The 15,392-nt window shown below is 51.8% G+C and overlaps 4 protein-coding genes across 4 annotated transcripts; 2 read left to right on the top strand and 2 right to left on the bottom strand.

Annotated features, from left to right (window-relative positions):
• Nucleotides 1-148: 148 nt before the first annotated feature.
• On the bottom strand, nucleotides 149-1,353 carry DIN11 (putative 2-oxoglutarate-dependent dioxygenase DIN11; the record flags this gene model as incomplete). Its single annotated transcript, XM_036642664.1, has 2 exons — nucleotides 149-1,079; nucleotides 1,154-1,353. The coding sequence occupies 2 exons, from the start codon at nucleotides 1,351-1,353 to the stop codon at nucleotides 149-151; spliced, it is 1,131 nt and encodes a 376-aa protein (XP_036491663.1).
• Nucleotides 1,354-1,792: 439 nt separating this feature from the next.
• On the bottom strand, nucleotides 1,793-4,768 carry utp17 (U3 small nucleolar RNA-associated protein 17; the record flags this gene model as incomplete). The annotated part of the gene is made up of 3 exons (XM_036642665.1): nucleotides 1,793-3,552; nucleotides 3,611-4,398; nucleotides 4,449-4,768. The coding sequence occupies 3 exons, from the start codon at nucleotides 4,766-4,768 to the stop codon at nucleotides 1,793-1,795; spliced, it is 2,868 nt and encodes a 955-aa protein (XP_036491664.1).
• Nucleotides 4,769-5,227: 459 nt separating this feature from the next.
• Polr2l (DNA-directed RNA polymerases I, II, and III subunit RPABC5) lies at nucleotides 5,228-5,631 on the top strand (the record flags this gene model as incomplete). Its single annotated transcript, XM_036642666.1, has 4 exons — nucleotides 5,228-5,263; nucleotides 5,319-5,377; nucleotides 5,439-5,525; nucleotides 5,583-5,631. 4 exons carry the CDS (start codon nucleotides 5,228-5,230, stop codon nucleotides 5,629-5,631), a joined length of 231 nt encoding a protein of 76 aa, XP_036491665.1.
• A 5,747-nt stretch (nucleotides 5,632-11,378) lies between these two features.
• CGCS363_v010818 (uncharacterized protein) lies at nucleotides 11,379-13,902 on the top strand (the record flags this gene model as incomplete). Its single annotated transcript, XM_036642667.1, has 7 exons — nucleotides 11,379-11,500; nucleotides 11,553-11,766; nucleotides 11,822-11,920; nucleotides 11,971-12,138; nucleotides 12,192-12,348; nucleotides 12,400-12,799; nucleotides 12,855-13,902. 7 exons carry the CDS (start codon nucleotides 11,379-11,381, stop codon nucleotides 13,900-13,902), a joined length of 2,208 nt encoding a protein of 735 aa, XP_036491658.1.
• Nucleotides 13,903-15,392: the final 1,490 nt, after the last annotated feature.

The following is a 15,392-nucleotide window of genomic DNA, read 5'->3' on the forward strand; positions in this document are numbered from 1 at the left end:
GAGGCAGGGCATTCAGCGAAGGCGTAATATTGGAATTTTGCTCTCTTTATATCGGAAAAAGACAAATACGAGTCCACGATATAACAAGACCTGGCGATGCTTCATGCGATCAGTTGGAACGTCTATGACTGACATCTAGAACCCAGCCTCACTGCGCTGGCACCGCAACCGCTGCCCTCTGCTCTTCCCGAATAGCGGCAAGAATATCAGGATACCACCTCTCCCCAACATCCGGATGACTCTTCACCCGGTTCCTCAAAGTCGCCTCCCCAAGCGTCTTCGCCACGCCGCCCTTGCGAAACGTAAACTCAACATCGTCAAGCCGACCCCCGTTCTTCTCAATCACCTGGCGCCTCTGCTCCTTGACCTCCTCCGGCACGCTCCCCACCCCGACGCTCTCCAGATCCTCAAACTCCGCGTCGCCCCTGACACCCTGGAAGAAGGGGATCGAGAACCGCGCGCCCTCGCCCGGCCCGGGGCTCAGCACGCGGTGCGTCGTCGATACGCAGACGCCCTGTGTCAACGCCTCCATTCCCTGCCCGATGGCGACCACGAGCGTCCCGTCGATGGGCGGCGCGTCGATCCACTCCCCCTTGACGTTCTGCGCCTGCAGCCCGCGGTGGTGGCTCGCTTGGAGGAGGTAGCTCGTCAGCATGCTGTCCTTGTGCGGGCCGACGCCCTGGCCCTGCACGCCCGACGCCGCGTCGATGCCCAGCTCGCTGACGTCGGGGTACTTAACGATCTTCAGCTTGTGCTGTTGGTCTGTGTCGAAGTACTTGTTGAAGGCATTGGGCGGGAGGCCGATGGCCTCGGCGATGAGAGAGGTGAAGGCGATGGATATCTTGCCCATGCGGTCCATGTAGTCCGTGAAGGTGTCCCGGAAGCCGGGCAGGGCCTGTTCTGAGGGCCACTGGTTTGGTGCGAGGAGGTTGTAATAGAGAGGATCTTTTGCACTTGGCACTGGATGCTCCGTTGAGAGGTCGATTTGTTCGCGGTGGTCTATCTTGCCAGCTGTGATCTCGGCTGAGAGTTGGGAGTATCCCAGGAAGGACTTGGCGTTCTTCATCTCAATTTTGAGTCTGGTGAGATGTTAGTTCGTCCGATGCGTCGCGCTCAACGTGTGTGTGAGCCATGTAGATGAAGTATGTCGTACTTTTCTTCCGTGGGAATGTCGAAAAAGGCCTTTCCCTCCTTGATCACCCTCTGGAACAGCTCATCAGGGATACCTGCATTTTTAAGATACAGGAAGCCGATTTCCATCAGCGCATGGCGGAGGTCTGCAAGAAATTGAGGCTTCGTTTTGGGATCCCGAGACAACGACAGGTCGAGGACTGGAATGGATGTGAAAGACATTGTGTCGATGAGACAGAGTCAGAAGAAGTGAGACACAGAAGTCGTGGTGAGATTCTCGTCAACATGCACAAGGGGCCGTTAATAGCAGCAGAATTCTCCGCACGTGCTGCATGCAAAGGCGTAAGGAGCGTATGATAGATGCAGATATCGGAAGAAAGGAAGTACGACCGTGTATGTCAAGTAAGCCGATGGCTATTGAATTCCCAATGACGTGACGGGATGGCGTGCTGCGGCAGCGGGGCTCTGAGCGTCGGGTTCTGCCCCGCATCGGAGCCGCGGGGTACAAATTGTACGGCTGTCTTCGGGCCAGACTAGGCCTGATTGGATGACGTGTTAGTCCCCTGAGACCAAAGTCAACAACTCCAACGGCACAGTCGACATTGTTCCTGTAACCAGTCTATTATTGGGTATATTAAACAAATTTTGACAACTTTTAAGTCTATGATGATGCCAGAGGTTTCGTCGCTAGCATCCCTGTGACCTTGTAAAACATATCCTCGACAGACGGCATGGCAAATGCTGGCGCCGCGTCGAACAACTCCGCCAGACGCTGCCTGTTGATAGTGGCGGGCTGCGCGTCGTCATCGTCCAATTCCATCTCTTCCCCAGCTCCGTTTACCTCGTAATCAACGGCCATCTCCTCGTCTTCTTCCATTTCCTCGTCTTCGATGGCATCTTCCGCAACAGGCTCACCATCCAACTGCATGTCCTCGAGTGGTCTTGAAATGGCCACTGCGGCCGTGTCGGAAGCCTCAGCGATGGTCCAGACCTGAGCCGAATCGTCAACTGCGACAAAGCCAGAGGAGCTTCCTGTGGAGACCAAGCTCGTGATTCTGTGGGGGATGCGCTTGACGCAGAGCAATTCTGGCTCTTCCGGCTTCATGACAGCAAGTTGCGAGACTTGGCCGCCGGGAACAATGACGGCGAATGTTCTTGACTTGCGGTCAACGGCCAAGTGGCTGAACTCTCTGGTCATGTTGGCATTGCGCCCGCGAGGCAGCTGGATGCCATACTGCAACTCGTCGGCAACCACATCGTACACTCTCACGTCATCGGAGAGAGTGACGATGTAAGGAGAGAGAACCTGCAGGCGGCGGATATGTCCCTTCCACATGTTTTCCAATGTGAGCCTGATTTCACCAGATTTCGTGTCAACGACGTAGACGGTTCCGTCATTTGAATTGCCAAAGGCGATGAAGAGAGTAGACCCATCCTCGGAGAAACAAAGGCTGCCGCTGCGCTCACCAGCGTTTTCGCCAGTGATTGCCAGAGCGTCAGATCCCACGCTGCTACCCAAAGCCACGGCAACAGCACATGACCAGGACTGCAAAACTTCGCCGGATGTGCCTTTAGATTCGACGCCATCCTGCTGTCTGACCTTTGAATGCCATATCCTCGCCATGCCGTCGTCGCCCAGGGTGGCAAAGCGATTCGATGTGTGGTCCGCAGCCAGATCCAGGACAGTCTCAGGTCGGCTGGTGATGTGGGGGTTGTTGATCCTGGAGGACAAAGCGAAAGGCTGGTCATCTTCGCCGACAGCCCAGAATTTGAGATACACCTCGCGTCTCGCCCTGATAAACTCCTCGCGAGCTTCAGGAGCCATCTTCTCCAGATCGCGCTTAGGGGGTTGCCAGTCGTCAACCGTGGCCAGCCAGCCACCATCCTGAGAGAAAGCGACGTGGGTTATGCGGGGTTCCGAAATTGGGTTTCCCTTGGACGTGATGTTCACATCCGTAGGCTGGGTTCTCGCAAGGGCCTGCTTCGCGACGCTTCTGAAAGATTCCATGTCGAATGACTGCAGCAAGGGCGCAGACTGTAGGTCACCAGCCAGCATGGCCTGTTGACCGGCACCTGTGCAGACGTATAGTCTTGACGGCTCTGCCGGGTTGAGAGCGGCGGGCACATGGTGGCGCACCTCACGGTCGGCTGACCAGACGCGCTTGACAAGCAAGTCTTTGGGTGTTGAAGTGAAACGAGCCGCCGATTGGATGCCGGAGATGTAAGTTTTCGGAACCATATCGGCAGTCGAGACAACCATGAGGGAGTTGTCATCAAGGTGCAGGGCGTAGGAGGATCCCGCGGGCGACACAACCACGTTTTCGATGCTTCCTGAAAGATGGGGGAAGTGGTTCAGCTTGCCAGTGTCCATCTGCCAAATAACAAGGACGTTCTCAGAGCCGCCAGAGAGCATGTAATTGCCTGGAATCCACAGTGTCAGTCAAAGCTTCAAAGTGAATCGAGTCTTATCACCACTTACCATCCTTGGACCACTTGACGCTATGCACTGCTCTCCTGTGCCAATGGTACTTGCGGCCTTGCAGGCTGTCCCTCTTCGACTTGGGCGCATTCAGGTTTTGGAGCTTCCTGAGGATGTCGTTGTAGTAGTAGATGGCACCTCGAGCACATCCGGCAATCAGGTCGACAACAATGCCGTCATCTCGGTTGGTAATCTTGAAGTCGAGGGAGCAAACGATATCGGTGGTATTGAAGGCAAAGAACTCGCATTCCAAGCCGAGGTCCGTCTTGGTGACATTGGGTGTGACTGTTCCGACGATAAGATTGTCTCTCGTGGCACCAATAACCGTCTTGCCATCAGTGCTTGAGCGTAGCAGGTGGATAGTCTGTTCTGCCTGCTTCGTCGTGAAGAGAATCTCACATGTCGGCTGGGTAAAGTCGGGCCCAGAGTACGCCACAATCTCGCCCTTCAACTGCACCGTTGACTCCGACACGTAGATGACTTCGATGCTGTTCTTCTCTCCCTGGATTGCTGCGACTGACATGTCAAGCGCAGTTTGCGACTTTGTGCGAAACTCCCGGTCGACTTGGGTTCCCTTCTTCCAGTTGACGCGCCAGACTCTGCCGTCGGAGCAGGCCACCCAGACAAAGTCGGGCTTGGTATGAGAGAGGCATGTAGCCACGATGTTCGGCGCATTGGACTTGTCTCCATACGTATTCTGGACCACTGGGAGAGCAATTCTTCGGATAAGGAGGGATTCGGCAACCGAGTAGATTTGGAGAGAGGTGTTGTAAGTAACGATCAAGTACCTAGTCGCACGTCAGACAAGTCAACCAACACAAGGCGCGGGTGCTCTCACTTCTCCTTCTCGACGAAAATGGGGTCGATATCGGCCATGCGGCCACCCATTGGCGCGGAAACCTGCCATCCAGTCGCCTGGGGGTCTGAATTGCCCAGGTTGGAGAGCTCGGTCTCGATTTGGTCGTCCGTAAGGTTCTTCTTGAGCTGTGACAGAACGTTCAGGGCGTTGTCGCGAAGATCCCCAGAGTCGGTATCACCGTTGCTCGTAGGCTTGCTTCCCTTGTGCCGCAGGCGCTTCGTCTGGCCGTCCTTGTCGCTTGGGTCTCTCTTGCGCTTCTTCGTGTCGGCGTCCCGACTTCTCGGGGTAGAGGGTGCCATTTTCCTTTTGTGCAAAGGTCGACAGAAAGCAGAAAGAGTGGCTGCTGTTGGATTCGGGGCGGTAAAGAGGGGAAAATAACTTTGCAGCCGACCTTCGACGATTTGGCTTGGATTTCCTGCTCTGTTCCGCTCGCACACGACCCTTCCAGAAAAAAAGTTCGAGAGTTGCTTCCCAGGAATTTTTTGGTCCCGCTGCGTCGCCGGGCCATGCAATTGGTGGATATCCCCACAGTGGATCCATTACTGATAAGATAAGCGGATAAACTAACGGACCGCTAAATTTTTATCCAGCACGCCGCAGGCAGCGCGCCCGGTAGTACCTCTTTCACAGTTTCTTCGGCGACGGCGACTCAATTGCGATCGACTGCGCGACCGAATTTTCTACGTCCAAGACGACCGCTGCTCTACGCTCAGTCTTCCGATTAACGGACATCTTGATACCCCGAAAACACCGCGAAGATGATCATTCCCGTTCGTTGCTTCTCCTGTGGCAAGGTTAGTCGATGCGACGCCCCTCCGCGCAAGATGCGGTTTCTGACGAATCACGCAGGTCACTGGCGACCTTTGGGAGCGCTACCTCAAGCTCATTGACGACGGCATTACGGATGGGTGAGTTGGAGCGGCTGGCCTCATCGGGCATGTTCGAGCGCATCATTGACATTTGACACAGCGACGCCATGGACCAGCTTGGCCTCAAGCGCTACTGCTGCCGTCGTATGGTCATGACCCACGTTGACCTTATCGAGAAGCTTCTCAAGTATGTTTCTCCGAATCTTAGGCGGCGTTGTTCCAGACTTCTTACGCGTAACTTCAGGTACACTCCCGACGGACGTAACGAGAAGAAGATGTCCTTGAACCCGTAGATTCAAGACGGGGTGACGGTATATTAGGAGTTTGGGATATTCAAAAGCATTGCAAGGCGTTAGGGAACCAGAGTGCCTGAAATAAACAACGGTTTACAACCCGTGCACGACGAAGAACCGGCACCCACTGTGCCTATCAAGCCGACCGAGTTACAGAGCAACGTTGAACCCCTGGTATTCCCACCCGCGATGAGGTTTCTTGCCTTGGTGATCAGGCAAACGCACGTCCCCTCGCAACCAAGAGAGACCGGATGAATCCGAACTAGGCTTGCGTCTTGGGCTGTGAGCGGAGATTGGGAAACTCTGCCTTGAGGATGTTGCGATTTCAACATCATTCTGCCGCTTGGTGTACTTCTCATGTGAAAAGAACGTATGTCGGGACCTGGTTAATTTGATGCAACAGTCTTTCGTCTAGCCATGTCTGCTGTTTTACTTGGGCTTTTGTTCCAACAAACTGTGGCATCGGGGACTCTGGTTGAACAATCTAGGTGGGTATACCAAGCGAATTATCGGGCAGGCATTCCACAGGATGTCGCAAGCCCACGCCCAACTTGGCTGCAGTGCGTTAGTCGACTGTTGGTGCTTCAACTGGGATCGGAGGAAGGCTTCGATCTGGCGGTCAAGGTAGAAAGAATTGTCCAGAATTTTCAACGTAACACCATCGCTTCCCCAACTGGTTGCCTGTCGCTGACCACCAGTGCGCCACTGTATGTACTCGAATAATGAGGGCGTGATTGCTGAATTTTGCATCTTGTCTCGGTCAGAAGAGCCTCAATCACTCGGCAGTCTGGGTATTGGGGGCCAAAACGTCGTTCCTCAGTGACTGGTCGGGGCCCCGTAAGATGGATGAGACAATGCGTCTTCGTAGTCCAATAGACCAAGAGGCTTGCCAATTGCTGCCTGAAAGGTGTGGTGGTCGATGTGGATGCATTGAGTGCTCCGCCGAGGCTCATCGTCTTCCTCAACCATGCAAATCATCGTATATCATCAACCGCATGGGTCGGCTAGCAATGACAGCAAAGTTGCTGCACAAGTCGTAGGATGAGTCCGGTGGCCGATTGAAGAACCCGAGGAACTGGAAATGACGCGGCGATTTTGCCGCGAAGAGCACCCAGAGCACCAACACACTTTCCAGAACCGGATAACATCCGCGGCCTTGGGGCCTGGTCTTCATCTCATGGGAGGTAGTGATTTGTCGGTGGGACGCAGGGAAGTACTACACGTCTTGGATTGACGCACGGAGTGCAGAGTATGGAGATAAGTCCGCCTGATGGATGCATTGTGCGTAAACAAACAACGGTTAGAAGACAAACTTAGGATCAAATCCCACAGCTCCACCCATGAAGTTGATACTTTCGCGCAAGACGACTCCGTCGTAACCGCGATAGAGGATCCAACTGGCGCGCAATGGCTGCTGCGAGTGGCTCGCTAGATCCAGAAAGCAGAGAAGCTCAGCTTCCTATCGGTCGCACAGAATGGAGGCGTTGCCCGATATGGGAAGACTGAGCCGTAACAATTCATAGAACAGAATTGTTGGCGCCTATGCGCGTTGGCCTGCATGCGTGATGCGGTCGTGGCGCCAGGGATACCAGCGCCGACCCCAGTCAACCATGATCCATATGTCGGCGTCCGAGTTGGGAGCAGTCTGTGTGGTGTTGGAAGGCCGGAGAAGTAGCATGCATACTCCGCGAGGCCTTTGATAATCTTCTGCGATATCAGAGAATCAGGAAACGCGGCAGCCCGGCGATATAGAGCATCGTAGCTGATCCTTCCAGGCATCGCAGACGAGGGTTTTGGATGGTGTGAAGTACAACCCCATCACCCCTCCCGCCTCCATCGGCGATCAGCAAATGGTGCCCGGATACAGATTCCTGGGTCCTGGAGCTGGCACCCCGCCACATCGCCGGGGTCACCTCCGCTTGTTTACCAGAATATTTGCTAGCGCTGTGATCAGTGGGAGGCACCGACAGTTATCACCGCACTAGGTGAACAGCTGGGAAGGAACTCATCAAGGATGACGAGAATGACCAAGAATGCCATGGCGAGCTCAGGGCCAACAGCATGCGGCAGGAAACATGGACCCGAGTTTCGGGACAGCTTGGGAAGCGAGGTTTTATCAGGTGATGATTGTGGCTGCGGGACATCGACACCTTGCCGGGGAGGTTGGCCAGGGCCGCGGGTATTTCGAGATGAACTGGAACCAAGCTGGTCCGCCTCATGGTTCCGTATTTCCGGGTTCTGGGACCAGGGTCAAGTTTGCCAACAATAGGAATCTTTGTGCCGCCGCATGATCCCGAGGAGACTCCGGGAGGGAACAAGAGGACGCCGCGTTGGAGCTGTCCATAGTCTTGGTGGCTCTTGACCCTTTCCCACGTCCGTCCCGGAGGTTCCCCGGGCCCTGAACTCGCCGGCATTTGGAATGTCGGTCAGTTGCCATAGTCGACTATCGTTGCGATCACGCATGAGGGGACAAATGCGGTTGGAGGTGAAAAAGAAATGTGGCACGACAACAGCCATTGAGGGAGAGCGTCAAGTGACGAAAAGAGAAGCAAGGGCAAACTCTCAGTTGTAGAACCAACAGTTGCAACGGGAGGTGAATGGGAAATACGTACCTGCCGTGCCAGTAGGGATCGAAGCCGTTACTGGGTCCGGGCTTGTTCCCCAGCGCAAACAGGAGGCCAGTGTGCCCTGTCAGAGTTGGCGTGTCAGTACCTGAGGTACCTTAGGCGGGAGGTCGATCAGTGGGAGAGCGGGTCCACTTTATTTTCAAGACGTTCCAACAGCGAGAAAAACCGCCGCTGGCCCAAATCGTCGGAATTGCTGTTACCATGAATAGAAGGAGCGGAGATTTGATTTGGAGCGACCAGGAAAAGGCAAGGTACTCGCAAATCGGCCTGGGTAGTGAGTATAACCAGCATGAAGAATGGAAATGTAGGCTGATAGGCAAGCGTCACAGACGACAAGATACATACGTAGGTCCAACCTCACGACCATAATCCATTCCGAGTTTACCTGAGCTGACATCTTACCAAGAGTTCGGATAACGCTAGGCCTAACGCCTCCAGACCTGATTGGGCAGACAGACTATCACCAAGCAAAGCAATAGCAGTAGCACGTTGGTTCGGACAATGGGAACAGAATGCCCGCCCCAGCCACTGGTTGTTTGTTGACCGACCGACTCGGGCCACCACCAGCACACCACCCCCTGTCGAGTATCGCGGTCGAGGCCACTTTCGGTTCCGTCAGTTTGGAGTCAGCAAATAAGAAAGGTGTGTTGGAGCTAGTGCAGGTGTATGTGAACGTGTGCAGGTTCCAACAATTGTCCCCGCGCCCAGCAAAGCGAAGCCTCCCATCGGTCTCACCATCTCACCAGGGCGGCAAAGGGCGGCCGAGACAGGCTGAAGACATGACGGACGGGCAGAGCCGTTCACACGAACACGCACGCGTGTCACCGCCCCCAAACGCAACACAGACGCACTTGGAGGAAGCGTGACTGAGTGCTCGCGTCTTCCATGACACGGCATCAGCGGATTGGCTCATGACAGTGTTTGAATGTCTGAATGGTGGCTAGGAGGCCACGAGAAGAAGGTTGTTGCGAGATATCCGCCCATCCACCCTTGATGTACGAGAAGGAGCAGGCACGCTGCAAGCAATCGAAAAGGGCGCAAAAGTCCCAACTCAGCCATGCAGACACGGTCGATACCGTCGGGCCCAACACACCGGCTCGGCCTAAGAACTCGAGTCTGCGACCTCATCTCGTCTCGTTGACGCAGACTGTGGACAGCCAGGCAAGACATTGAAAGGAGGACAGATGCGGCGTGGCTGGCTGTCTTACACACGACCTACCCGTTGGAATTGAGACTGCTCACTGTGATGAATGACGGCGGGCACCTCGTTCAGTACCGCCAACAACAACACCAATGCTTGAGCCACGTTGTTACCCGGAGGAAAGCAGCCATTTACACCTGCGCACCGAAACTAGTTCAACGTTCATGTTCTTCTTACCTTCAAGGCTTGCCTTCCCTTCCCAAGCTCCCTTCCCCTCCGAGCACTAAGATGCCCTCCACCTCCGGGGGCCATGTGGGGCTGCCGCAGGGCCAGGGCAGGTCGTGGTTCGCTGGAGGATGCGACGCCCACCTCTGCTAAGCGCCGACGCCTGTCTGCTTCATGCAGCCCACAGCTCGACGATGCTCTTCTCATCCACCGACACAACGCTGTGCTCACGTCTGACTGGTCGAACCCGTCAGGAGGTGTCTGCCATGTCCTTGGGGAAACACGCGCAGCTGCACATCTCACTGGCTCCTTCTGCCTTCCAAGATGCCTGCAAGTGCCTGCCCTACCAACTGCCCCTCCAGAGCCTTTCTTGGGTCAGAGAACGAAGAGGCCGAACAAGCAGTCCCACGCAGCCCACGGATTGGATCATGCCCGGATCCCAACGCCTCCCGTCCTCTTTTTTTTTTTCTGTTCCCACGCTGTGGTCCTCGAACCTGAGGGACTGACGGCCATGCCAACAACACCCTCTTTCCGTTTGTCCTGCCGAGTTGCTCATCTATGATTCGGCCAGCAAAGCCAAAGCCGATTGCTCTCGGTCCCTTCTTTCCATGTGAGGTGCCTGTCCATAGGGCGGGCCGAAATTCGACCAGCCATTCAGACAACACCAGAGAACTCTGACATCTGTCTCATCTAGCTTGCAACTCGTCCGTCATCTTTGTCTTGCACCGTCCCGGGTACCTTACCATCGACTCAGGTCACGGAACATAGAGCACTCACTTCTGTCTCTTCGTTTGCAACAACTCCACGCTTTGCTGCCGTCCCATCACCTCCGACCTGTGCTACCAAGCTCTACCCGCCCTGATTCTTAGGACCCTGTGCGGCACAGGCTTGACATCCACATCGGCTGTCGTCTGTCCTGCCTGGCTGTCTGCCCGTCTTCTGTCTTCTGTCCCGGCTGCGCGAGACCGACTGGACGACTAGGCATTCGGTGGAGCCGTGCTTGTCATCCGTTTCGTCGAATCTTAGCCGCAGGTCTTCTCAACCGCCCCTCCTACAGAGGCATTGCAGCATAATCGCAGACACGCGCAGCTCAGCCTGATTCAGTGCTTCCTCGTCCTCTCACTTTCTTCCATCCCCCTCCGAAGCGGCAGTCGCGTTGCCCGCAGTTCGTTCCAACGCTTCCGCCCCATAATTTTATCCTTCGGTCTTCAGAAGCTAGAACCACGGGTATTACTGCATGCTGCTTGAGTCTCCCCTAGCCGTTCGACCAGCAAGCGCAGAAGACCCGCCACGACGCTGCCAAACCCGCCTGACCCTGTCGATACTTCGCGTGAGCGAGGTACAGACAAGAACAACCAGGGCCCCCGGTTCCCTACCCTACCATTCCTCAACCCAGAATTGAGGTAGCAGTAGGCACAGCTCCTCTTAAACCGCCCTCCCCACCCTCGCTCTCTCGAGCTCTCTCGTTTTCAAGCCAGCCGCTATTCGTCTCGAAGCTTGGTGATCCCCAGGCCGTCGTCAACGAGACCCGAGCATCCAGCACAGCTTGATCCTTCGCCTCGACGGCCTCAAGGATCGAGGCCAACAGCCAGCACGGCCCTGGAGACGGCCTAGTCAACCTACAACTGTGCTGCGTCGAGCTCCCGAGGCATTCTTTCGACTACCATCCGCCGTCGCAGTTCGCCTGAAATCCAACCCTTGAGGTCGTGAAGGACTAGGACGTCGTCTTTATAGAAAGGGACTTCAGACTGATCATGGCACTCGAAGCGCCCCTGCGATCGTCTATTGGAAGTCAAATGTCGGCCTACTCGCATCACAACGAGATGTCTGTTTCTTCTCCAGACAACGGATCATTCCAATCGCCATTCTCCAGCATGTAAGCTACATAAATCTCCAATTTCGCAAAGCAAGCACTCACACTTCGCCAGGTCATCAGCTGCTTCAGAACAGTCCAACTCTAATTCCCTCCGACCGAATTCAATCCAAAGAATGTCGAGCGGCATGCATCTCATGAGCCCAAGCGATATTGTTGGGCCTTCACCTGTCACCTCGACTGGCACAGAAACGACGGAAATCGAAGATGAAGAAGCAGAAGAAGCTCAGGCTCGACCAACAATTGCCAATCCTTTGCCTCACCCCCAGGTATGCAGATTGAACCGCGGGAATGGTGCATAGTAATAATAGTAACATGTGCCAGCTCGTGATGCTCACCACGAATATCCCCGATCACGTTCGACAGACTGGCAGCGAAGAGGCTGTTTCGGTCATCCATGCGCCCGAGAGCTTCCACAGCTGGGTAAGTCGCAACTGGGTCATATTAGATGACCAGTGACTAATTTTGAACAGGTTTCAAATGACCCTACGGTCAAGCCAGACCAGGCTAGCGAGCAGTCATCGCCAAAGTCTGACGCGAAGTCGTCACCGAGGTCTGCAAAGTCTGCGAAGGCTGATGTCAGAACGTCGCCGAAGACTGATACAATGAGCCTTCCGCCTGTTACAGAACATGCATCCAAGGTGCGCTACCAACTGACTTCAGGAGAGACAAGTGACTGACCATATTCACAAAGTCGAGATCTCCTGGACTGCCTACTCCTCCTCCACTCTCCACGGATGTCAGGCCTGTACGCTACAGCATCGACAGTGCCACGCCACGAGCACAGGATCTACAAGATATGCTGAGCGAGTCGTCCAGGCTCCGCTCAAGCAGCACTAGCAGCCTCGAGAGTACGTAATTGGTTCTGCCGCCCGCTCATGGTTCTAACTAACATGGATCAGAAATCGATGAAAGGAGGGGAGAGGAAACCGACGCCGAAACTTACGATGAAGACTACGCCACCCCCGGTCTGCCATATGAGGCCGAAGAGATCACGGCACTACGAACTGCACTTCACGAGTGCTGGACGCTATGCAACACCTTGGCAAATCTTAGCTCTATCCACCGGATGAGGGTCTTCAACAGCTCAGGAACCCCGGACGCACACGAGAAGGCGTGGATGGCTTGTTGGAAGCTTTGTCAAAGGCTCTATGACAACCAGGACGAGGACTTGTATGGTCACAACGTACGAGAGAATCTCGACCTTTGCCGTGACTTCTGTCAGTCACTTTTCGATGTCCGACAGAAGAAGGATGAAGTTGCCGATTCAATTCTCCGGGTTAGCTTCGAGCTCAATAACCAGTGAGTACGAGCGCGTAACGGTATCATGCATGAATGCATACTAACTCTCTTACAGTCTGTACAGCGCTCAGGATATACGAAACTTGCCAGAACAGTTTCGGGAACGAACGCTGGATTTCTATATCACACTTTGTCATCGGCTGATGAAGCAACGAAGCGAGTTGGCCGAGGAGACTGACTCTTTACTGAAAGCGTGCTGGTCACTAGCCGAGATGCTTTTCAGCCTGAGACAGAACAGGCGAGATGGGAGAGCCCCCGACGAGGAACTCCTGGGGTCAGCAGTACAGGCTTGCTGGGAATTGTGCGATCTCTTCAGAGATGGATGGACTCAAGTCCGTCCAGATCGCAACACCCCGAGGCCAAGTCAGACAAATTTCTTCGGCCACCAACAAAACTTTGAACAGCCGTCAGGCCGAGATAGCAGAGCATCGAACCGTTCTTCCTACTCGAAGCGAGAAAGCCACAAGAGCGTTGTGGAGGAGCGCACGAGGAAGCCTCCTCCAGTGCCGGAGACTCCAGTCACGGAATTCGAAGACACTCCAATCTCTCCAGAGAGTCAATCGCCACGAGTTCCCAACATCTTGGTCCTCGGTACCACCTCCGACAGTGGCCGTGGAGGCCGTTGGTCGAGCAGCGCTTCCCAGCTGTCAAGCTACTCGCAAAGCAGCAACAAGACATCAAGCACGGCCACGACAACTACTGCAGGCGACGACAGCAACACCAGTAGAATCAAGGCTCTCGTTATCAAGGCGGCTATGAACGTTGGCTACGCCCGAGATCCAGCGCTCGACAACAAATCCGAGAAGGCCGCCTTGCAGGCCTTCGTGAAGCAGATGCCCACGGGTTCTTTCGGTTCCCTCCCGGCTCATGCTACGTTGCTGCAGAACTACAAGAACCTCGTACAGGCGGATGCATCGTTCCGCGGATCTTCGCTGCTTCCGATTCGAGGAAAGCGTATCGCGGCAAACGACATGGCAAGGAGTGTCAACTACATGGCCGGCCGTGCTGCCCAATACGTCTTTCTACGCGACCTCTACAAACTGGTGTTCAGTTTCCCCACAGAAGAGGGAGACTCGAGGAAAACAGTCAGCATTGCCATTTGAGCATTTGTATCACGCATCTAAGGACACATTCTATTGGCATTTCACGTTGGGCTTCCACTTATGATTACCATGAAAAACACTGCCAGTCTACACAAACACACCATATAGGGCGGAAAGCGGAGGGCACTCATTGAACGCAAACAACTGCTTAAGCTTGGAGAAGGTATCACGTTTTTTTGGGAGGAAAGCGGCCCCGTCTGTTCGTTTCTGCTGCACTTAGATACCCTCTCGTAGATGAATTTCGGCGCCGGAGCTTGGACCATGTTTTGGGGGGCTACACTCCGTTGCGTTGACAGCGTCTGCCCCCCTTTTTTTTCCCTGCTTATGCAAAAACATGAAAAAAAGCTAATTTTACGCTATAATGTATATTTCTCTATATTATATATAAAACGTATTAAAGTTATTACTAATACCTTAATTACTGTTAATTACTATAGTCTTAGTAATATTTAAATATATAACTATATAATAGAGATATAAGGTATATATTTTATACTTCTATAGTAATTAATTTACTTATTAAGGTATTATTAACTTAACTAGTTATTTTATTTTTATACTATTTAACTAATAAAAAGTTTATTTTTATTATAAGAGATTAAAATAATATTTATTAAAAAATAGAAGAAGAGACTTATTATATAACTTTATATATCTATTTAGTATATAGTTTATATAGCTTTAAGTAATATATAAGTATATTAAGAAGCTTAATATAGTTCTTTAGAGTAAATATTTTAGTAGTTAATAGGATTAATAAATCTCTTAATAGCTTAGCTTATTTATAATATTAAGTAAAAGTTTACTACTATATAGATTATATTTTATTACTTATAGTTTACTACTAGTTAGTATATATCTATAGTTTATTATATTAGATATATTAAGAAAGATATTAAGCAATAATAATAATATAATAGCGCTTAGAATATTAAATCTATAGCTATTAATAATTATAATAATATTACTATTTAAAAACTAAAAAACTTATAAGCTAATAAGTATTATTAGTTATACTAAATAAATAATTTAATAATATAGATTATAATATAATATTATTAGTAAAGTATAGAGATATAAGAGGTATTATTAGAGTTAATAAAAGATAGAAATATAGTATTATATAGAACTTTTTAAATTATTATAATATTATAGTAATCTATCTCTTAAAGAGATATAAGATTTTTTATTTAAAGTTTTTAAGATTTAAATTAGTTATTCTATAATTAGTTAATAGTTAAACTTAGCTAGCTAGATAAATAAGAAGTTTAAGATGATTATTACTTAGTGAAGTAATAACTTATAATATAAGTATTTATATTATATATAATAATATTATTTTAATTAGCTAGTATTTATTAATAAATCTAATATTAATAAGGATATTAGGATATAGAGGATTAAATAGGTATTAAAAAAGCTTACTATATTTTAAATTATAGAGATTAATTAGTTTTAGAACTTTTATATATAAATCTTATTAGCTTTTA

The sequence above is a fragment of the Colletotrichum siamense genome (genome assembly GCF_013390195.1).
Source record: "Colletotrichum siamense strain Cg363 chromosome Unknown KSG_Cg363_contig07, whole genome shotgun sequence".
NCBI lineage: Eukaryota > Fungi > Ascomycota > Sordariomycetes > Glomerellales > Glomerellaceae > Colletotrichum > Colletotrichum siamense.